Source organism: Myotis nattereri (genome assembly GCF_964212035.1).
Source record: "Myotis nattereri genome assembly, chromosome: 18".
In the NCBI taxonomy this organism is placed as follows: Eukaryota; Metazoa; Chordata; class Mammalia; order Chiroptera; family Vespertilionidae; genus Myotis; species Myotis nattereri.
Genome location: NC_138093.1, coordinates 39,995,520 through 40,019,040, shown reverse-complemented (window position 1 = coordinate 40,019,040; position 23,521 = coordinate 39,995,520). Strand labels below are relative to the sequence as shown.

Genomic DNA, 23,521 nt, shown 5'->3' with positions numbered 1-23,521 from the left:
TGGACAGTCTTGTGGAATTGAAACCTGCCCTCTAGAATTTGCAGGTACCTAGATCAAGGGTGGCAGAAAGGGAGTTTTATTCCCCTTCCCATTAAAACGGTGAGTCTTCTTGTCACCCTGGATAGCTGCATCTCAGGGCTGCCTCTTTCTCTTGCCCTCTCCCTCTTCCTGGAGTGAAGATGGGAAGTTTTACAGTAGAGGGGATGGGGTCCCTCTCTGAATACTGACCTTCAGTGAGCAGTAGGCCCCCTGCTGTTCAGAGACCCTCTCTCCTCTCCCCTTGTGGGACCCTAGGCTCATTACCCTACCAAGGTCCTGCCCTGCATGGTACCTTTCAGCAAACACTCCTTAGTTGGCAGTGATTGTATGGCTGTAGCTCCAAGACATGAGACGAGTAGTTTAGGAGTGTTACTACATGTGGCCCAGAGAGGTAGGAGGTGAGTTGCAGAGGTATTTCGTAAGTACAGACAATAAATTTAAAATTTTATGAAGGTAGAAGAGGAGGGAAGGAAACATTTATGACATTTGCTATATTCTAGTCACATTCATCATTGCGACTCATCTTTAACTGCCAAGCAGAACTTATATAGTCCAATACATTCTGCCTTAAAACTCATTTGAATTTTATATTCTGTTTCATACTATAGTCTTGCTTGTTTACTACAGTGTTATGAATTGTGATTGAATAAAATTTATGATCTTGAAAGCTGTCCCATATCTGCCTCATGCCTTGATGTCTCCCTGGCACAGCTGCCCTGACAGGCGTGAGCACACTTATCCTGACAGCCAACTCATGAGAGAAACGGCGTCATTTTACAGATGGGAAAATTAAGGTTCAAAGAGGGAAGGCACTTAGGTCTCGCAGGTACTAAAGGGCAGTGTTCGATTTCTCCCCATACCCTCTCCTCATATGCACTTTGTGATTCTATAAAACAGAAAAACTAGCAATATAAATGGAGTGCTGATCTGAAAGTTGAGAGAGATTCTTGGTTTTGTTTCTAGCTATTACTGATTTGCAAGGAAATCTTTTTAAGATTTTTTTATAAAAATCTTGTCTTTCATTTTCTCATATTCATGTTGAGTTCAATTTCACCCTTAGCATTGGTAAAAGTGAACTATTTTTAAAAGGCAGACACTTGGCGTGCTCCAAGACTGTTTCTAAATCAAAGCAGTTAGTAGCGGGATAATGCCCCCGGGAACTCTCCTCACCCAGTGCATGTGCCTGTGTGTCTGCGCACACTTGACTTTTAAACACAAATCCTTGTCACCAAATATTGGTCTCCTGACCACACTGAAACATGCTGTTTTAGCCTGGCCTTACTCGAGCCTTCCCCCACGTCTGCCGCGTCCCTGAATATAGAGCTTGTCCATCATGGGTAAGAGCCAGGAGCTCAGATTTCATGTCAGGAAATCTGGTTAAATCCTGACTCCATGTTGCTAGTGTGATGTTGGGTAGAGTGCTCCAGCCCTCTGTGGCTCGGGGTCCTTGCTTTTAAAGGGGAAATAATGTCTGCTTCATGTGATTTTTTTAAATAAATCTTCTGAACCATCTAGAATGATTCCAACACAATGTTGTCATTGTAATACCTAAAAAGTTTGGGTTGATGTTTTACCTGTAAATTCATTTTAAATTTTATAGATGTATTTAGTAGGATTTTATACACACACTCACACACACACAATCACACACACATATATATATACACTGAGTGGCCAGATTATTATGACCATCTGACGTTTGTAGGCATATTAGCCATACACTGCATCATATGGGATATGGAAGCCGAAGGCCTGTTCAAACACCTTTGCTGTCTGCAGTTACCAAGATAAAACGTCTCCAATTCACACAGGAACACAAGGATTGGACAGTCGAGCATTGGAGAAAATTCATGTGGTCCGATGAATCACGTTTCCAGTTGCATCATGCCGATGGCAGAGTGAGAATTTGGCGGAAACAGCATGAAAGCATGCACCCCACATGCATGAGTACAACCCTTCAAGCTGGTGGGGGCAGTGTTATGGTTTGGGGCATGTTTTCCTGGCATGATTTGGGCCCTTTAATTCATGTGGAACAACGTCTGAATAGCACAACATACCTAAGTATCGTTGCTGATCAAGTTCATCCTATCACGTTGATGGCGTATCCCAAAGGAGACGGCTTCTTCCAACAAGACAATGTGCCATGCCACGGTGCTCATATTGTGCAGGAGTGGTTTCAAGAACATGAGGGAGACTTTACCTTGCTTAGGTGGCCCCCACAATCACCAGATCTCAATCCAATTGAGCATTTGTGGAACTAAGTTAAAAGAGCCATCAGGCAGCTGGTTCCACAGCCATCAAATCTCACAGAACTGGACAGTGCTATTCATCAGGCATGGTGTCCGATTCCTCGCATCACCTTTCAACATCTCGTGGAGTCAATGCCAAGAAGAATCGCCACAGTATTGAAGGCAAAAGGGGGCCCAACGAAGTACTGATGGGGTGGTCATAATAATCTGGCCACTCATTGCGTGTGTGTGTGTGTATGTATGTGTGTGTGTGCATATATATATGTGTGTGTGTATATATATATATATGTGTGTGTATATATGTGTGTATATATGTATGTGTATATATATCCCACATTCAAAGGCTGTTAAATCACATTGTTTACCCATATCTTCAGAAAAAAAATCACTTCTGTTGTGGTAAACAACCTGCTTCCCTTATTTATAATGGTCTGGCCCTCTAGCAACTTCAGCATGAAATTATAGCTAATTTGCCTACAAACATCAGGTGATCATAATAATCTGACCACTCAGTGTATATATATCTTATGTAATAAGAGAAGGATATGCTAATTATCCCAGATATGCTAATCACGATCAGATATGTTAGTCATGACCAGTATGCAAATTGACCATCGCTCCAACAAATAATAAGAGAAGGATATGCTAATTAGCCCTGATATGCTAATTAGTCGCAAGTATGCAAAATGACCATCACTCCAACACACAAGATGGCCTGTAGGGGAGAGCAGTGGGGGGGGGGGCGGGCCTGCAGGGGAGAGCAGTTGGGGGGGGACTGGGCCATCAGGGGAGGGCTATTGGGGGAGACCAGGCCTGCAGGGGAGGGCTATTGTGGGGGACCAGGCCTGGAGGGGAGGGCAGTTGGGGGTGATCGGGCTGGCAGGGGAGGGCTATTAGGGTGGACTGGGCCTGCAGGGGAAGGCAGTTGGGGGCGATCGGGCTGGCAGGGGAGTGGTTAGGGGGTGATCAGGCTGGCAGGCAGAAGCAGTTAAGGGCAATCAGATAGGCAGGCAGGCAAGTGGTTGGGAGCCAGCAGTCCTGGATTGTGAGAGGGATGTCTGACTGCCCGTTTAGGCCCACAGGAATAGGGACATTCCTAGAGGGGTCCCAGATTAGAGAGGGTGTGCCGGGAGCCAGTCCATCCTTGCTGTTTCAAGGGACCTGGCATATATGGCATACTGTTCTTAATATGTTTGCTCACCTTCTTGGCACTATGTGTTTTAACCAAGGTCGCCTCTCTGAGAAAGGTTGTTTCCCCAGGTAGGGATTTCCCCCTGAAGTTAGGGAGGGAATAAAATCCCTTAACTAAATGCCAGGCGGGTAATTAATCACTTTAACTACGAATAATCATGCTTAAGCTACATAATCTTTACTCCCTGGAATGGAGATAAGAAACGCCCTAACCTTTGGAATAGAGATTGATAGGATTGGAATCAACTGGTATAAATACAGATGTAACAAGACAGCAAGAGACAGAAGAGAGACAGAACCTAGGCACAGAACCTACACAGAACGTTCTCTAGAGACAGAAGAACTTCGCTGGAGAGAACATGGCAAAAGATCCTGGACAGAAACTAGCCTCAGAACCTAGAGACAGAACCTAGCACGAGATCATGGCAAAAGATCCTGGACTGAACCTGACTACAGAAATTGGCAAGAGAACCTGACTAGAACCTGGTGACTGAACCTGGCTGGAGAACCTGGACAGAACCCGGCTACAGAACCTGGCTGGAGACCCTGACAAGAGAACCCGGCTATGATGATCAACTGAACGCTGTCTCCGTGTCATTCCTTCTTCGCCAACTCCGTCCACACCTTTGGGGACCCCTGGACCCGCTGGGGTTGGACCCCAGCAAGGGTGCAGGCTTGGCTGAGGGACATACTCCTCCCCCCATCCCCCGCAGTGCACAAATTTCATGCACCAGGCCTCTAGTGTGTGTGTGTATATATATATATAATTGATTTCAGAGAGGAAGGGAGAGGGAGAGAGGATAGAAACTTCAATGATGAGAGAGAACCATTGGTCAACTGCCTCCTGCACACCCCACACTGGGGAGTGAGTCGGCAACCAGGCCTGTGCCCTAACTGGGAATCAAACTGGTTGTTTGGTTCATGGGTTGAAGCTCAACCACTGAGCCATGCCACCTGGGTTGTCTTCCACTTTTGATTGAGGTTGATGGGGAAGGCTACACATCATGTGGTGATCCACTAATCTAGCCTTTTAGCTCATAGTAGAAAAAGAATTGTGCATCAGGCCTTCCAACTCTTAAGGTGGTTTTTCCATCCTGCCCTGCTTCTGGGTTTTTACTGTTGCCTTTTGTGAGCAGTACTTTCCCCCCGAGGACACATGTTTATAATCTGGAACCTTCCCTATCAGTGGGCTAGCACCATCTTGATGGTCCTGTGTTCTGCTTCTACCTTGCTAATTGTTTCCTTGGGATTATCTGGATGGTGTAGAAAGGTTTTTGCAAATCCTCTTATTACTGAAGTCATTGTTGCCAGCAGGAATAAGATTAAAGGTGCTTAAGTCTGTGGAGTTGTTTCTAATTTGTACGTGTCATTTCAGTGGCATTTTAACAGAACTCTGTCTCTTGTCCCTCCCTTCTTCCCTGGCACTATCTCAAGTTAGGTCCGAGAAGCCAGGCCATTGGAAGAAATCTCATTTTATCCTCCTAATTATTATGCTGGCACTCAGGAGATAATTTTTCCCTTCACGCACTGCCAATTAATATGCAAATGAACTGATAAATATTTATGCAATGATTTAAATTATGCAGGGAGGGCTCTCAGTGTATTCTGTAAATGAATTGTTCATGGACTTCAAAGTGCTGGCTGCTGTGCTAACGAGGAGAGATTTGCATAAGGCCCTAATCACCTGCATACTGATTAAGCTTCATTATGGAAACTGCCAGCTGCAATCTTTGTTTCTATTTTATTACAAAAAGGGGAACTTTTCATGCTTCAGTTGCCTTGACAATGTCAGTCCTAGCTGATAGCAGAGACTAAAACTCCTCTGAGCAACTGAAGTTTCCTTATTCAGTTGAAGATGGCTATGGTGTAACTGAAGTTGTAGTCTGCTTCTCCCCAGCCCGCTTTCCACCTCCCACTCTAGTTCCCTTAGTTTTGTCAGAAATAGTAATACCTTCTGACCCCCCCAATCCGTTACCTGTTTCTTTGCTGTGGACTGTGAACCTAGAAGATTTCACAGCAATGCTGGACTGCAGTGACTTTGTTCTAGGTGGGTACCAGCACGGCTCTTTCTTACAGCTTTACTGTGGAAATAGTGGGAGTGGGGTTGGCTATGCAGAAATGCTTCATCTCTTATACAGCCGGCTGGGGGAGAGGAGAGACCAGTGGAACAGGGAAGGCGGGGGAGCATTTGCAAAGCACCAGTACTTGAATTTGCTGTAGGTCCCTCCCTACTTCTAGCTCTTCTGGTTCAGAGGAGACTTTCAGTAAATATTGTGGATTTAGAGTTCAACTTGAATGGAGGACATTTTTGCTTTTTAAAAAAATTTTCTATTGAGAGCATGTCATGTAGTTCTAAAAACACTCTGGATCAGAAACAAGGTCTGTAGTGTACCTAAATAATATGAATGTTAATAAAAATGTTTTGCATACTTAGTTGAAATGTCTTGTAAAAAACAAAAGTACTTAGTGCAAACCAGGTGGAGCCACAGTGCAGAGTTGCTCCCAAGAGGACAGATTGGGTGACTGCCCTGGTTACTGCAGTTGGGCTGTGGGTTAATTTCCAGATTTTAGAAACTGAACTTTCCAAATTTTGACAATATTAGCCTTTTTATTTTAAAAAATTTAGCTTCTCTTCACAAAACAGTCTTAAATACTGGAAAGCCTATTTTTAGAGTTTTTTTGTGTGGGTTTTTTTTTTTAGATTTTTAGAGTTATCCCTATAGAGCTACAAGCCTTTGGAGAGGGGCTTTCTGGCTTGAGTATATAAATTATGTCTTTGGTGACTATGATTTATAAGAGTTGGAGTCTCTTTGGTTTTTAGACATACAGTGGATGCTCGTGGTGGCCATACTTTGTGTTGAGCTTTGCCTGCTTGTGTACAAAATTGTGGAAACCTCTTTAGGTTATTCTGGTCACCTGGAGTGTTAGATGACGGGAACTCCAGGACTCATATATCTTACAAATCTTTGCAAATGATTGCTTTTTCCTGTTTGCCATTTTTCCCATTTGAAAAAGCCAGGCTGTCCCCATCACCTTCACAGTTGCCAGGGTTAGAATAAAATGATAGTTCTGAAAAATGTTTGAACTGTAGGTAGACAGAAGGCTTGGCCTAAATCCAGGGTAGTAGTGATGTCTGCACAGACTGTAAAAGCCACTGTTAACCATGTGAATGGCTGAACCAGCAAACCGATGTCAAGAATTCATCAAGAGCAACTTGCAGAGTGTGTATTAGACTCATTATACAGTCAGCTCAGGGTGTCCAGGGGGGAGCACTCCAAATATCAAAAAGGAAATTACTTATTTCAGTTTATATTTACTAAGTTGGGAACTCAAGAAAGGAAAGGAAAATATCTTTTTGAAATATTTTTAGCATTATATTTTAGAATAAGAAATTATATCTATTTTTAGCTAATAAATATTTAAACAGTCTTCCCATAGTTGTACCGTTAATCAGAATGTTTATTATTATTTTGTGCATGAAGTAATTTGTTAAATGTCCTTGAAGTTCCTGACAATTCAATAGAAAATCCTTAGAAAATTCACATAGAGTGCCTGTGACATAATCTTTAATTTATGGATGGGAAAATTAGGATATGACTTGTATAAGGTTGAGCTCATGACTTGTTAAGAGTTATGCCTTCTTTGTTGTTATGATAGGTAGAAAATTATCTTTTTAAAATGAATGTTAACTGCTTCATTATTTTCCCCACTTCCTTTTAAAATATGGTCTAAAGGAAGCGTTCAGCAGTGTGTATGCTTAATGGCATATTCTATTACATGTGTTGTGATCTTTGTTGGCTTTCATAAGATTTTTGTTAAGTCATTCAGAAAGCTGGTGTTCACTGAGTTGTACACCTGTTTCTTTCAAACCTTAGCATGCTTTCAGATGACATTTACATTTTTCTGGGCAGTGAGGGAAAGGAAATTGTAGAACAACCCTTATTTATGACCAAAGACATAAGAATCTGAGCCCTTTGAACTTTTGAAAAACAAACTAAAGACATGAAAGACCTGCATAAGCACATAAGACAGGCATGCGTTTAAAACACTGTGTTAGAATGGCTGGTGCCCAGCTTCTGGGTTGGAAGTGAAATGTATGAAGCTCTCTCATCCCTTGTGCATGTACATAATACCACTGTGGCAACGTGGTAGGGACTCTAGTGATCTGTTTGATTTCCTATTTAAATATTTAAGCATATGACAAAATGGACTCTGGTAAAAAAAAAAAAATCAAATATAATATAGTTAAATTGTTTATTCTCTACTAACCAGTAGTTAATTGTCCTTAACCTGGTGGGGAAAAGGCAGAGCTTGCTTGATAGTAAACTTGTTGGATTTATAAATACCCTAAGTTTGAGTTTGTAGAAGTAGAATAAGGTCTGTATTTAATTTAATGTATATTTAGTTTTCACACTTCTGAAGAAGTCGAAGAAAAGCAAACTTGGTCTTGTCCCATCTGTTGCATGTCTTCTGGGAAACCTAACATTGCTCGATGAAAACTTTTCACTGTGACATCTTCATTAAAAAGATAACCTAAAGATCTGAGGCACAGAAGTGGGTTCATTTGGGGGTATCAAGGCAGCATAATTCATAAGTGGGTGTGGTTGTGTATGGTGGTGAGTCAGTCTTGACATTATTAGATGTATCTGTTTTGCCTGTGGTAACTCCTTGTACTGGTTTATGATTGAGGTGTGAACTCAGATATCACGTTGACATATGCTTAGTTTCTTGGGGGAGGGAGTAAATTTGGAGATATTTTTTAGATATGCCGTAGCCGTATACCATTCTTTTGAGTTACTGTCCAGTCTGTTGTCAAGATTATCAGTGGCTTGTTTGGTTATAATTAACAAATATCTCTGCTCATGGGAAAAGAAAGTTTATTGGCCACTAACATGTTTTACTTGGTGAGGTGCTTCCCCAGCTTTGTTTCTTTAACATTTTATGCTTCATATTACAAAGCATTTACACCTTTTACATATCAGATCTATTGTTACTTTTTAGGTTAGATTTCTGCTCTCTTTCTTAGAAGAATCTTAAAGTTTATTAGAAAGACTCCTTATTTGTGGATCACTTCAAGGTTGATGGAATCTTGAATTTTTTCAGTCAAACTTTTATTGCAATTTCCAACATTTTAGCATTGACTCAGTCTCTTTGAACTACAGGGCTGTGACATTAGTCAATATTCTTAACCTTTCCCTCTGCCACAATTTTGTCCCCCTAACTCTATCCCCAATTTTTTAAACTTCATTCACCTCTGATTTATTGCAGACTCGAGAATGAACAACCCGCCAGAAAACGGTAAATCGTCCGTGGAGAGTGGAGACAGCAGCACAGGTAAGAAACCCTCTGAGACTGAGCTTTTTCATTCAACTTAGTAGAAATAAAAGAGGAGGTTTTCCATTTAACCGGGACTCATATGGGCAAATGAAGACGGATTTGAGTGTTGAGCCATCACATGTAATTTAGTACCTGCAGAAACGGGTGTGTTTGCTTCAGATACCCGACTTCTCCTGCACTTGGCTTGTCTTTTTGCTGCCGTTTGTCTGCGAAGCTTCAGAGCAGCTCAGAGCATTGTTCTTTGGGCCCTGTAGTTCTGGGTATGAATTATGGATGTGCCACTTACTAGCTTTGTGATATGAGGCAGTTTCCCTCATCGTTTTGAGACCCAACCAAAAAGAGGGATAATATATTTCAGAGGTCATTGTGAGCACTAAAGAGGAAGTGTTAAGCACAGTGCAAGCCACACACTCAGTACAAAGTTGCTCTTGTTACAGGTGTTAACAACATAATAAATCTTACCCACCCACATTCAATAGAAACTATGTTAAAGTTATGATAGTGTCTGAACATAGTTAAAAACACACACCTGCTCTTAGTACATCCTTTTATTTGGTGATTTAAAAGAAAAATTACACTTGGTTAAACCTGTCAGGAGAAAATCTACATATATATATACAAGTCAAGTGACAGGAACGACTGGTTACTATGATGCACACTGCAGCTGGCCAACCTCCTGCAGGCCCCTCCCCCCCCCGCTCTGATTGGCCCCGATCGGGCAGGCCGGCCGGACCCCACCGGTGCCCGAATTCATGCACCGGGCCTCTAGTGACTTTGTAAATGAGAATACTGAGGCCCCAGAGAGGAAAGCTATCCATCCAGGGCAGATGGTCTCCACAGCCCACATTTAACTCTGCGTGGCTCAGAAGACATCTGACTGTGTCTATCTGCTGGTGATTGCCCCAGTGTTTGGTCAAGGCACAAATTACAGTCCTCAACCACATAGGGAATTACAGGCTGGGAAGTACAGAAAGTGCCAGTTTCTGAGTGAGCCAGGTTTTTCACTAGCAAGGACTTGCTTCTGTGACCCGCTGTTTAAAAGTGCCTTGCTGCCCTAGCCGGTTTGGCTCAGTGGATAGAGCCTCAGCCTGTGGACTGAGGGGTTCTGGGTTTGATTCTGGTCAAGGGCACATGCCCAGGTTGCAGGCTCGATCCCCACCGGGGGCATGCAGGAGGCAGCCGGTCAATGATTCTTTCTCATAATTCTTTCTCATAATTGATCTTTCTATCTCTCCCTCTCACTTCCTCTCTGAAGTAAATAAAAATATTAAAAAATAATAAAATAAAAGTGCCTCGCTCTGGGAGACAGTAAGAATGAGAGTCACTCTTGGGAACTGTTTCCCACCCCCACTGACCACACAGCCTTTTCACTTGAAGCTGATGAGTTGAACCAATATGGCAACATCCTCCCTACACAGCTTTCATTTTAAACTGTCCTGAACCTGAGGGTCCTTGTTAATCTTCCAGTCTCTGAAGTATACCTGCCCCTCCAGGTGACACTGAGCTGTGGGCTCCCTGATGTGTTAGCATATCTCTCCAGTGACCCCCTGAGGCCAGCTGTGCAGACTGCTGTGCACTCCTGAGAGCGGAAGGGCTGCATTCGACTGTCTGAACTGTTGGCAGTGGCCTCCTCTCTATTGTTTATCTGTCCCAGTTGGGCCCCATCTTTCATTATCTTGTAGCACTAGTATCTAGCAGTGTAGGTGGGTTGGCACCCAGCCTAGGTGTGGGGCTTGGTTACAGAGAAACAGGGCAGAGGGTCCCATTCAGATACTCGGGAAGAGAGCAGGGCACAGTGCCTGCAGAACATCTGCGCAGAGGAGGCATGTTCCAAGGGAAGAGAAACTCGCAGAATGACAAGAGCACTGGAGGCAGGCACTGCGCCCTGCACTGCGCCAGATCCGGGGGGACCCCAGCACAGTCAGGACCTACTGTGCCCTGAACACCTTTAACACACATAGGACTCCTGCTCCGGGGCACTGTGTGCATTATCTGACTGCAGTTTGAATTCTTTTTGTTTTGTTAATCCTCATCCAAGGATATTTTTCCGTTGTGTTTTTGAGAGAGTGGAAGGGAGGGAGAGGGACATAGAGAAACATCAATGTAAGAGAGAGACATCGATTGGTTGTCTCCCACATGTTCCACACCAGGGCCAGGGATCGAGCCTGCAACTGAGGTACGTGCCCTTGACCAGAATTGAACCTGGGGCCCTTTAGTCCGCAGGCCGAGGCTCTATCCACTGAGCCAGACCAGCTAGGACCAGTTTGAGTTAATGCCAGCCCTGCAAGCTAGGTATTATTATTGTTTCAAGAAATCGGAAATTCAGGCACAAAGCCAGCCAGGAAATAAAGGCAGGATTACACCTGCTTATGGTTTCTCTGCAATAAAATAAAACTGCAAATTCTAGTTGGAGCACCTACTGAAACTGGCTCATGAATCCCTCTCTCTGTTTTCACATGAAATGTGTGGCGGAGTCACTCCCCCATAAGAAATTTATCTTATGGGAAACGTGTTTATGAAAATGAACTAGAAGATTCCTAAGAAGTATGCATGAGTTCAGTAGTGTAGGGAGAAGTGGTTTCTAGCTGGGAGGTTTAGGGAAGGCTCTGGAGGTAGTGGAGGGTAAACCGACCCTTGGCAGCTGGATGCGATTTTAACTCAGTGGGGGGTAATGTATGTTCAGCATGAAGAAATAAGTCAGTGAAAGCTCAGGTGGGAGGAAGAAACCCACCCTGATGGTCTCCAGGTCCTCCAGGTTTCTCACCAGGTCCTGTGACGTCCTCCCCGGTATCATTCACTCACCCTCAGAATGAGACCATCCCAGTCCTCCTCAGGGTGGCCATTACCTACCATCGACTTACTAGTGTTATTTTTGAAAACTTACCATTGGCTTATTATTATTACTAGAGGCCCGATGCACAAAATTCATGCACTGGTGGGCGGTGGGGTAGGGGGGAGAATCCCTCAGCCCGGCCTGCGCCCTCTCACAGTCCAGGAGCCCTCGGGGGATGTCTGACTGCCTGCAGGCCTAAGCAGGCAGTAGGACATCCTTAGTGCTGCTGCAGAGGCAGGAGAGGCTCCCGCCACTACCGCTGCTCTCTCCAGCCGTGAGCCGGCTTCTGGCTGAGTGGCGCGCCCCCATTGGGAGTGCACTGGCCATCAGGGGCAGCTTCTGTGTTGAGCGTCTGCCCCCTAGTGGTCAGTGTGCATCATAGTAACCAGTCGTTCTACCGTTTGGTCAGTTTGCATGTTAGCCTTTTATTACATAGAATTATTATTATTAATGAAGGTAAAAATGACATTACATTTTAAATATAAAATGTTACTTTTCCTGATATTTGTTTTGAAATATTAAAACTTATCCTATCTAATAAAAGACAAATAGGGTAATTAACCGTACCTCCGATATGCTTCTCATTGGCTAATCCGGGTGATATGCAAATTAACTGCCAACCAAGATGGCGGCCGGCAACCACGCAGCTGAAGCAAACAGGAGGCTTGCTTGCTCCAGTGATGGAGTAAGCCAAGGTTCCCCGCCTGCTGCAGCCCAGCTCTGAGCTCCAAAAGCAACAACTCCGAAAGCAACTATGTTTCAATTATAGAAGCTAAACAAACCCCAGATAACTGCTTTCAGCTAGCCGAGGTTTCAGAGCAGGAGCTGCAACAGTGTTTCAATTATAGAAGCCAAACAAACCCCAGATACCTGCTTTCAGCAACGGAAGCCTCAAGCTGGAGCCGGGCCTCAGAGCTGGAGCCGGCTCTCACCTCCAGTGACAGCCATCGAAGGTAAATAAATCCCAGAATAAAAAAAAAAAGAAAGAAAAAAAGGAGAGGTTGGGAGCTTCAGTTGCCCACCAGCCTGAAAACGGCCCTCAGCCCCTCACCCAGACTGGCCAGGCACCCCAGTGGGGACCCCCACCCTGAATGGGGTGCAGCCAGATGCAAACAGCCATCAGCCCCTCATCCAGGCTGGCCAGGCACCCAAGCGGGACCCCCACCCTGATCCGGGACACCCTTCAGGGCAAACTAGCAGGTCCCCACCCATGCACCAGGCCTCTATCCTATATAGTAAAGGGGTAATATGCAAACTGACCCTAATGCAGAAAAAATGGGAATGACTGGTCACTATGACATACACTGACCACCAGGGGGCAGACGCTCAATGCGGGAGCTGCCCTCTGGTGGTCAGGGCGCTCTCACATGGGGAGCTCTGCTCAGCCACAAGCCAGGCTGACGGCTGCCAGTATAGCGGTGGTGGTGGGAGGCTCTCCTGCCTCCTCAGCAGCGCTAAGGATGTCTGACTGCAGTTTAGGTCTGCTCCCCGCTGGCAAGTGGACATCCCCTGAGGGCTGCCGGACTGCCAGAGGGATGTCTGATTGCCATCTTAGGCCCAATCCCCTGGGGAGCAGGCCTAAGTCAGCAAGTGGTCATCCCCCGAGGGGTCCCAGACTGCGAGAGGGCACAGGCCGAGCTGAGGGACCTGCCCCCCGCCTCCCCCCGAGTGCACAAATTTTTATGCACCAGGCCTCTAGTCCTATATAATGAAAGGCTAATATGCAAATCGACCAAACAATGGAATGACTGGTAGCTATGATGCACGCTGACCACCAGGGGGCAGATGCTCAATGCAGGAGCTGCCCCCTGGGTGTCAGTGCACTCCCACAGGGGGAGCACCACTCAGCCAGAAGCCAGGCTCACAGATGACGAGCACAGTAGTGGTGGCGGGAGCCTCTCCCGCCTCTGCAGCAGTGCTAAGGATGTCCAAATGCCATCAGCCGGACATCCCCCAAGGGCTCCCAGACTGCAAGAGGGCGCAGGCCAGACTGAGGGAATCCCCTGAGTGCATGAATTTCCTGCACCAGGCCTCTAGTTTTAAAGTAACTGACTCACCTTTTAATTCATTAAGTTTGTGGTGAATGAAATGTAAGCCTTTGTCCACCTGAATCATGATGGATAGAGTGAGGCTCTCCTATCCCATCCCTGGGCACTTTTCATTCAGATGATTTTCCCCCAGGATAACATTAGGATCTTTCTGGCAACTGAAATGACCAAAGAAATTTATTAAGTCAACCTAATATATATTTATGTCATACATTCCAAAATTATTATTGCCAGAAGTTCCTAGCAGCCAGTGATGTGCTGTCTGTGGAATTTATTAGTTCTGGTGTCAGACATCGTTTTCTCCAGGTGAGAGAAGGATCATGAAAGCCCAGGGCGCCTGTGAGCACTTCTGCTTTTCTTCCTGGGAACCAAGGACCTGAGGTCTCCACCCAGCCCTCCTTGTAGGACATTTTCACGTTTTCAGGAGATGCCTCAGAAATTCGCTGAGGAACTTCGCTGAAGCTCTCATCACAGCAGTGGAGCAGTTGAGATTTCAGGCTCAGAAGGACTGTTTTCCCTCCGAACTTGTGTCTATCCAAGGACTATTTCTAATGTTCTCTTGCTTTTATTATGATCCTGATTTCTATGTTTATTGCACACTACTGTGTGGACTACATTCTGTGCTGGCCAAAGTGCTCTGATAAGCCTGAGGGGTGAAATACCAACACAGAGATGTCTTGGAGTTCCTCTGAGTGAAGTTAAACAGTGGGTGGTTCCAGAACTCATGGAGCACTTGTGGGGAGAGCCCTGGGAGCATAGGGGACCACAGGTTCCTCTGTTCCTGGTGGGCTGGCAGATGTCAGCATGGGATGTGGCCTCTCCGAGATTCTCAGCACTGCCTGCCTGCCCATTGGTGTATGTGGGATTATTTTTAGGTGTTCGGGGGCAGAAGCTATAATTATTAAATATATGAGAATACTGAGTGGCATTTGCATTGATATACTTTTGATAAATGAATGAGTGAGCATTTGATCCTTTCACCAAGAGATAACCCGAGCACACATTTAGAATTTTTAAGATAGTACCCACTTCATTTTTAAAGGCTGCCTTACACACAGAGTGAGATTGTCTGTACTCCCTCCCCCCACCCCCCTTAGGATGGCAGCTTTGGCAGCTTTTTCTGTGATATTTTTCTGAAAAGTATAAAAGAATTTTCCAGCCATGTTCTACTTTACCTCTTGCTTGACATACAAATACTGGACTTCATTAATCTCTCAGGTCCACTGTATAGATCCTGGCTTAGAACCGTGGCAGTGGAAGCTAGAGGACATGTTTAAAGAGCATGGAGGGGTGATTGAGGGGGAGGGGGGGGCAAGAAAGAGGAAAGGGAGTGATGTAAAATGAATCCCTGCTTTTTCCTCTGGACCAGGCAGGAGGTAGCGCCTGCAGTCTGTTCTCTGAGTAGGGATTGCCTGAGTGGGAGGAGATTCGCCAAGGAAGTGGTGCTTGCAGGTGAAGAAATGATCAGTTGGAGGTAGAGGTGTTCCCGAGGAAAGACGTCTGGGCTGTGTCGGAGGTTGTGGTGGTCTTCTGTGGAGGTAGGCTGCTGGGAAGAGCAGAGTAAGCACCAAGGACAGAGCTCTTCTGCAAGCTTGCAGGGCCCAGCACAGGAGCCCTGCAGTGCCTGCAATGACCAGTAGGAGGCCACAAAATTCAGTCACGCTCACCAAACTGCTAGTGCTCAGTAGCCACCTGTGGTTAGTGGCTTCCATATTGGTTAGCACATCCATAAAACATTCCATCATCACAGAAATTTCCATTGGACAGTGCTGAGGTAGACCAAGAAAGGGTACCAAAGAGATCAGGGTGAAGCCAGCAGTGAGTTCATGGCCTTAGTATTCAGGTTATTCAGGGCTGCAGAGAAGTCAGGGCACAGAAGCTTAAAACGTGACTGGTGGGTGTGACAGTTAGTAGTTATGGGGACCTTTGAAAGGGTTAGGTAAGTGGTAGGGAAAGAAATCTCTGTGGATAGAGAAGTAAGTGGTGGAGGGAGGGGCATGACAAGCTCAGGTGACTCTTATAAGGGAGGCTGCATAGCATAGTGGCTGAGAACTATGTTTTATATAGTTCTAGAATTTTTCACACACCAAACCACTTCAGTTCTGAACCTGGTTCTTTCACTTGGCGGCTGTGTACTTTGGGCAGATTATTTCTTCCTGTGCCACAGTTTTCATAGTTGTAAGAGAGAAATAAATAATAATGACCCATTGCATAGAATTGATGTGTTCATGTAAGCGAGTAGGTGCTCAGTCAATGCTCAGTCATAGCACTTATTAGTATTAGCATTAGGAAGTGGAGGATAAAATCCTATATAATAAAAGGCTAATATGCAAGTAGACCGAACAGCGGAACAACCGAACAACCAGTCCCTGTGACGTGCCCTGACCACCAGGGTACGCGTGTGGATCATGGTGGGTGTCAGCCGTGGTGGGATGGTGGAGCAGGTGAGTGGGGATGCCAGACCAAGGCGGAGTGCCGGTCACTGTCATCGGGGTGAGCCTCTGATGGTTACTGAAAATTCTTTGCTCCCACGTGCCACGGTCCCGCCCAGTGTTCACACCTGCTGCTGGCATCAGCCCTGCTTGCACCTGCTGTTGGCGCTGGAGCCACCGCTCGCACCTGCTACCGGTGCCCAGTGCCCAACACCGGCCCTGATCACTTGGCACCATCAGCAGGTCTGAGTGGCAGTTGCCAGCCCCAATTGTCCTTCAGGGGTTCTCCACCTCCCCCTGCTCCTGAGGGGCAATTGAGGCCAGCAGCTGCCGCTTGCACCCTCTGCTGGTGCCAGCCCCAATTGTTCCATGCTGTCAGTGGGTGCAAGTGGGGCCAGCGCTGTCAGCACATGGGAGTGGCAGTGGTGGGAGCAGATCTGCTGCCAGACGGGACCGGGGGCCGTGGCGGGAGGGGCCAGGCGGGGGCACAGAGGATGGGTCAAGATCCGACCCTGTGCCCATCTCAGCCTTGTGGCCCACAGTTCCTTTCAAGGTGCATGAATTTGTGCACTGGGTCCCTAGTATTAAATAAAGGGAAGGTGAGAGTGGGAGAGGAGTGGTAAAGAAAGGACTGATGATTCAGGAATCAGTTCCCAAGGAGAAAGGGGTGTTGCATTTCAGAGCACTGGTAGGTGAAAGGCAGAGGAATGGGAGAGTGAAGGGGCTAAAGATAGAGATAATAGATACAGATAAGTCAGCTTCCAGGAAGAAGAATGTACTCTAAGCAGGGTTAGGGACAAAGGCAATGAGGGGTGACCCTGTGGTGTTAGGAAAATGAAATCAGGAAGTGCAGTGGGGACATCTGGGAGTAGAGAGTTCATCCAACCAAAAAAGAGTACAAGCAGGATTGGTAGCAAAGGGTCATAGTGCAAGCTAGGAACCCTGACACCAGGGAAAATCAGAGGATTAGGAGTTTTACTGCAGCTTTTCAGGAACTTGTTTGTGTTTCTGAAGCAGGCAGGAAACGGCCACCATTTAACTGGCTCATATCCTAAAGGTAAACATGAGGAAGGAGCATTGGACTAGTTGAGAGGGGGGCAGAAGAAAGACCCAGCAGAGTAAATGTTTGGTAAAAAAATTTTTACCAAGAAAAATGTTCATATGATGTTAGAAATTTTAGAATAAGGACTTTCTCTGCTTTTCTTGGTCCTCGAAATACTCCCTATATGGGGCATGTTTAAGTGATTTGAAAAAGACTTGGTCACAATATTCATTTTTTCTACAGTTGAGAATACTATCTAATAAAAGAGAAACATGGTAATTAGCGTACGACCACTACCATACCTATTGGCTAATCAGGGCAATATGCAAATTAACTGCCAGCCAAGATGGCGGCCGGCAGCCAGGCAGCTTGAAACTAATATGAGGCTTGCTTGCTTCAGTGACGGAGGACTCCAACATTCCCTGCCTGCCTGCCGCTGCAGGCCTCTGAGCTGCAACTCTAAGCAACTATGTAACAAATATAGAAGCTAAACAAAACCCCAGAAACCTGCTTTAGTCCGCCGGGCTTCAGCCAGCAGGATCACAACATTGTAAGCAAAGGCCAGAAACCTACTTTCAGCAGCGGAGGCCTAAGAGCTGGAGCCAAGACTCAAAGCTAAAGCTGGCCCAGAATAAAAAAAAAACAAAAAGAAAAAAAGGAGCGGTTGGGAGCTTCAGTCACCCCCAGCCTGAAAACAGCCCTCAGCCCCTCACCCAGACTGGCCAGGCACCCCAGTGGGGACCCCCACCCTGAAGGGTGTGTGACCAGCTGCAAACAGCCATCATCCCCTCACCCAGGCGCTGGCCAGGCACCCCAGTGGGGACCCCCACCCTGATCCAGGACACCCTTCAGGACAAACCAGCCGGCACCCACCCATGCACCAGGCCTCTACCATATATAGTAAAAGGGTAATATGCCTCCCAGCACCGGGATCAGCGGAGCTGCGAGGCCTCCCGGCACCAGGATCAGCGTGACAGGGGGCAGCGACCAACCCCCCTGATCGCCCTGCGGCTCTGTGTGTGACAGGGGGCGGGGCCACAACCTCCCTATCCACCCTGCTCTGTTCGTGACAGGGGAATGCGCCCCAACCCCCTGATCGGCCCTGCTCTGTGCCTGATAGGGGGGAGCTCCCCAACCCCCTGATTGCCCTGCGGCTCTGTGTGTGAAAGGGTACGGCGCCCCAAACCCCTGATCGGCCCTACTCTGTGTGTGACAGGGTGCGGCGCCCCAACCCCTCCCCCCCCACGGGCCCTGCTCTGTGTGTGACGGGTTAGAACCATAACCTCCCCATCGGCCCTGCCCTGAGTGTGACAGTGGCGGCGCCCCAACCCCCTGATCCACCCTGCTCCGAGTGTGACAGGGGATGGTGCCCCAACTCCCCTATTGGCCCTACTCTGTGAGTGACGGGAGAGCTCCCCAACCCCCTGATTGGCCCTGCTCTGTGCGTGACCGGGTACGGAGCCCCAACCCCCCTGATGGACCCTGCTCTGTGCGTGACAGGGGGTGGCGCCGCAACCTCCCCTTCGACCCTACCTTGAGTGTGACAGGGGGCGGTGCCCCAACCCCCCAATCGGCCCTACCCTGAGCGTGACTGAGGGTGGCATCGCAACCTCCCAATCCGCCCTGCTCTGTGGATGACGGGGCAGCGCCCCAACTCCCCAATCAGCCCTGCTCTGAGCCCGACCAGGGGCTACACCTAGGGATTGGGCCTGCCCTCTGCCACCCGGGAGCAGGCCTAAGCCAGCAGGTCGTTATTTCCCAAGGGGTCCCAGACTGCGAGAGGGCACAGGCCAGGCTGAGGGAACCCCCCCCCCCCCCAGTGCACAAATTTTTGTGCACCGGGCCTCTAGTCTCTCTATAAAAGGCTAATATGCAAAGTGTTCCCACAGGAGTTCAACCGGAGACCAAGAGTTCTGTTGCTTGCTATGGTGTGCGCTGACCACCAGGGGGTGGCACAGAATGAAGGAAGGCCCCGGCCGGCAGCTGGGGAAGGGGGGCCCTGGCCAGCAGCCAGAAGGCCCCAATTGGCCCTGATTGCCGGCCAGGCCTAGGGACCCTACCTGTGCACAAATTTTGTACACCGGGCCTCTAGTAAAGTTAATAAAAATCTGTTTTAATAGTACCTCACATCCAGCTAGACTTAAATAATTCAGCAAGCATTAACCGCTCATAGGACATGTCATGCTCACTGATGGGGCAGTTGCCTACAGGTAGCTTACACCAACATTAGAAGCATCCCGTTACTGAGGAGTGAGGAGTGTGCAGTAGAACAGTGGTGGAAAGTGTTAGCAGATAGTAATAGTCATCCATCTTGCAGACGATCCATAGCATCACTTTGGTTACGCTTCCTGCTTTTGTAGGAACATGGAACTTTTAAAGTGATTCTCCTTCTGGATCTCCATTATCCTAGACTCTTCTATTTTATGATGACTCGCTTACCGCACATGTGCATACATACGCACACGCACACAAAATGAACAGAGGCCAAGTTTTCCTTAAACATATTGTTAGCTGTTATTTATGTTAGTTATGCTCCATGGTTGCTTGACTTTTTGTGAACTTCATGTAGAATTTGTGCTTGCTTATCAAGGTGACATAGTGACAGGCACAGGGATATTGTCATTATTTCCTTTACAGCATCTGAAATTGAGTCTATTGGTGCCGGACACCAATTCCAGCATGACAGCAGGGCTGAATCTGGGAATGGCTGATGGCATTTCCCCAAACCTGAATAGGATACATTAAATTGTTTGCTGCCAGACAGCTCAGGACATCTTAATCTACATGTTATTGCCTCCTACTGGCCAAACACCTGAACAGCCGTAGGCTAATTCTCCCCAATCTGACAATGGACTCTGTATAGGAAACCCTGACCCTTTGAAGTGTATATCTCTGCCTCGCCTCAGGACAGTTTGTGTTAATAAAAAACATGGGGTCCTGCCGAAACCGGTTTGGCTCAGTGGATAGAGCGTCGGCCTGCGGACTGAAAGGTCCCAGGTTCGATTTCGGTCAAGGGCATGTACCTGGGTTGCGGGCACATCCCCAGTGGGGAGTGTGCAGGAGGCAGCTGGTCGATGTTTCTCTCTCATCGATGTTTCTAACTCTCTATCTCTCTCCTTTCCTCTCTGTAAAAACTCAATAAAATATATTTTAAAAAAAAAAAACATGGGGTCCTGAGATGAGGAGATCTTAGTTTCCTTTAAAATAGGCTCCTCTGACCCCCAAATGCCTTTCAAAATTACATTTTGTCTCTGGACTATTTAATCTACACACAGTCCTTTCTCCAGATTTCCTCAACCCTTCTTAATGCTGGAACAAGAACCCCAGCATATTGGTAAATTTTACTTGGACTGACTTAAATTTACTGACAAATAGGAATCTGTAAAAAAAAAAAAAATAGTGTATGTACTTTTCTTTATTACATAGGTTTAATTGAAGTAGGAGTATATGATTTCTATTACTGACGAAAATGTAGTAAAGTATTATTCAAAATATACCTTCTGAATGATGAAAATTACCTTTCACAAACAACATGTTCAAGATTCTCTAGGGCTCTCATTCAGGAAGTGTGATTTTTATTTTCACACATGGTTCCCCCAGGGGTCATCGTGTGTGACTTGGCTAATAGCAGGGGGTAAGTGGCCAGAGAGACTGGCAGGGCTGGCTGCTGCGGGCAGGAAAGTTATGCTGGCAGATTCGTCCTGGGCCTGCAGATTCCTTGTATTTTTTTTTTAATGCGCATAACATAAAATTAACCATTTAAAGTAAACGTTTCAGTGGCATTTGGTACATTCATGGTGTTGTGAAATGTTTTATATAGTTCTAAAATTTTTCATCACCCAAAGGAAACCTTGTAGCCAGTAGTCGGTTGCTGTCCATGTTCCCTTCCCAGCCCCTGGCAACCACCATCTGTGTTGTTCCCATGGATTTACCTGTGCTGGATATTTCAGATCAGTGGAGCCATACATATGTGACATTTTGTGCCTGGCTTCCTTCACTTTAGTACCATGTTTTGGGTTTGTCCATGTTGTAGCACGTGTCAGTACTTTATTACTTTTTATGGCTGAATACTATTCCATAGTATGTATATACCACAATTTATTTGCCCAATCATCTGTCAATGGACATTTGGGTTGTTTCCACTTTTGGATTATTGTGACTATGAATAGAGCTGCTATGAACATTCATGGTCAAGGATTTGAGTGTCTGCTTTCAGCTCTTTGGAGTGTATTCCTAGCAATGGGATTGATGGTTCTTGTAATAACTTTGAAGAGCCACCAAACTCCTTTTCACAGCAGCGGAACCATTTTTGTTTACAAACCCGTGCACGAGGGTTCCAGTTTCTCCATGCCCTTTCAGCACTTGTTATTTCCCTTGTTTTCTGGTGGCATCCTAATGGGTTGAATAATATCTACCTTTAAAGTAGCAACCCTGTCCTCATTTTCCCTCAGGAAGTAAGATCAGAATGAACCCTCCCTCTTCTCCAGCAGTGCTGTGGTGCTGCCCCCAGTCGTGATCGTGATCGGAATGCCTTGTAGTGAGATGAGCAGTGGGTGGTAAGAGCGTCCATCTGAACCATTAGGCTTCCATTTCCCTCGCCTGAGTGGCTCAGGCCTCCCTCTGCAACCCCTGCCACCTTTGTACTCTGTCTCCCTCCTCCTGGCCCTGTGGGCACTCTCAACACACTGCCCACATTCCTCCTAGGACATGAATTTGGCCTTGCTGAGCTTGAGGTTGGTGATGGTGCCTTCCTTGTTCTTGTCTGTTCCACCTCCTCTGTCTTCCTAGATGAATTTTTCATAGACTTAATAAATCCATGTTATAGTGATTTATTTCTTGTCTGTCGTTCACACATAACTGAGTAGCTTGTGGTATGGGAACATGACTTGTTTATCTTTGTAACCCCAGGACCTGATATTACAGGTAGTTTGGAATCTGGTACAGATGCTTGACCTTCCCTCCCCCCATCTCTAGTTAATTCCATCTCATCCTCGTTAGATTCAAGTGAGAGGTCACCTTCAGGAAGTTTCCCCTGGCATTGCCTTCTCTTCCCCATAACGTCCCCTTTCTGTGTTGTGGTCATGCCCTACATGGGTCTGTTGTCCCACTTTCCATGTTGTGTGTATCTTTATAAGACCATAACTAGCCATTGCTTGCATACCCCACCAGACTCCCTGTCCCCTTTCCTCATTGTCCATACATTTCTTTCCATCTAATGTTCAGTGTTTTCCGTTTGTTGGCTATTTCCCCTCACTAGGATGTAAGCTCTGTGAAGACGTGGTTTCTGCCTCCTCTTCTCTGTCATGTCTCTTGCATGTAGAACAGAGCCTGCCACATAGTAGACGCTCAGTGAGTATTTCCTTAGTGTGTGAATGGCCACGTCCAGGTCGAGGACACCTGAGAGCAGGGCCTGTGGGGCCCTCCTCTTCACAGCCGTGGCACCACACGCCAGAGCTGCACACACGTGTGAGTGTAATGCTTATTCCCACAGCAGAAACTTTTCCTACATTATATATGCTGATTCTCTTTCTGTTGTTTATACCCAAATAATTATATAAAAATAGAAAATGCACATAAGCAAAAAGAATTGTCTAACTGCAAATAATACATGCTTCAGTCGTAAGTTTTGTGTCTAGGGAATAATGGGTTTATCAAAAGCTAGTTCCTGTAAAGGTAAAAGCATCCATTCGAAAGGAGAAATTTCTTTTGAATTGTAAAGATGGCCAATCCTATTAAGAAGTTAATGAGCCTGGCTGGTATAGTTTAGTGGTTGAGCGTCAACCCATGAAGCAGGAGGTCACGGTTCGATTCCCAGTCAGGGCATCAGGGCACATGCCCAGGTTTCAGGCTCATTTCCCGGTAGGGGGCATGCAGGAGGCAGCCAATCAATGATTCTCATCATTGATGTTTCTATCTCTCTCTCCCTCTCCCTTCCTCTCTGAAATCAATAAAATATATATGTATTTTTTTAGTTAATGATTTAGGAAAGAGTTGAATAATCCTATAGCCATATATCGAATTTGTCATTGTTGGGGTAGATTGAAAATTACAAAGGTAGTATAGAGTTTCAGGTGTGCTGGATTCTTACAGAGGTTGGAGGTCACATGCTGCAAGTTCCCAGTTTAATTAGCAGGTGTTACTCAATGTCATTGAAAGCAAGGTAGCCTCCAAAGCACCTTGCCCTTCTATATATTCAGGGTGTAGGTCTCCATTCAGAATAAATCATCTTTGATCCTCTATTAAAACAGAGTATTTACAGATATTTTTCGTTAAATCCAGTTCTCTGCAACCAGCTTCTTTGCTCTGAAATAACTCTGTTTGGTAGTGTGGGTGATTCTGATACTCAGTGT

General features: G+C 46.2%; 1 protein-coding gene across 2 annotated transcripts in view; it reads left to right on the top strand.

The window, feature by feature from the left end:
* The window catches only part of POU2F1 (POU class 2 homeobox 1), a 122,625-nt gene that overhangs the window by 59,188 nt on the left and 39,916 nt on the right, over positions 1-23,521 (top strand). For both annotated transcript variants that reach the window (XM_081112569.1, XM_081112568.1), the window contains one exon: positions 8,748-8,813. In XM_081112569.1, the coding sequence (XP_080968695.1) occupies positions 8,756-8,813 (58 nt within the window). In that variant the 5' untranslated portion in view covers positions 8,748-8,755. The remainder of the gene's footprint in view (positions 1-8,747; positions 8,814-23,521) is intronic.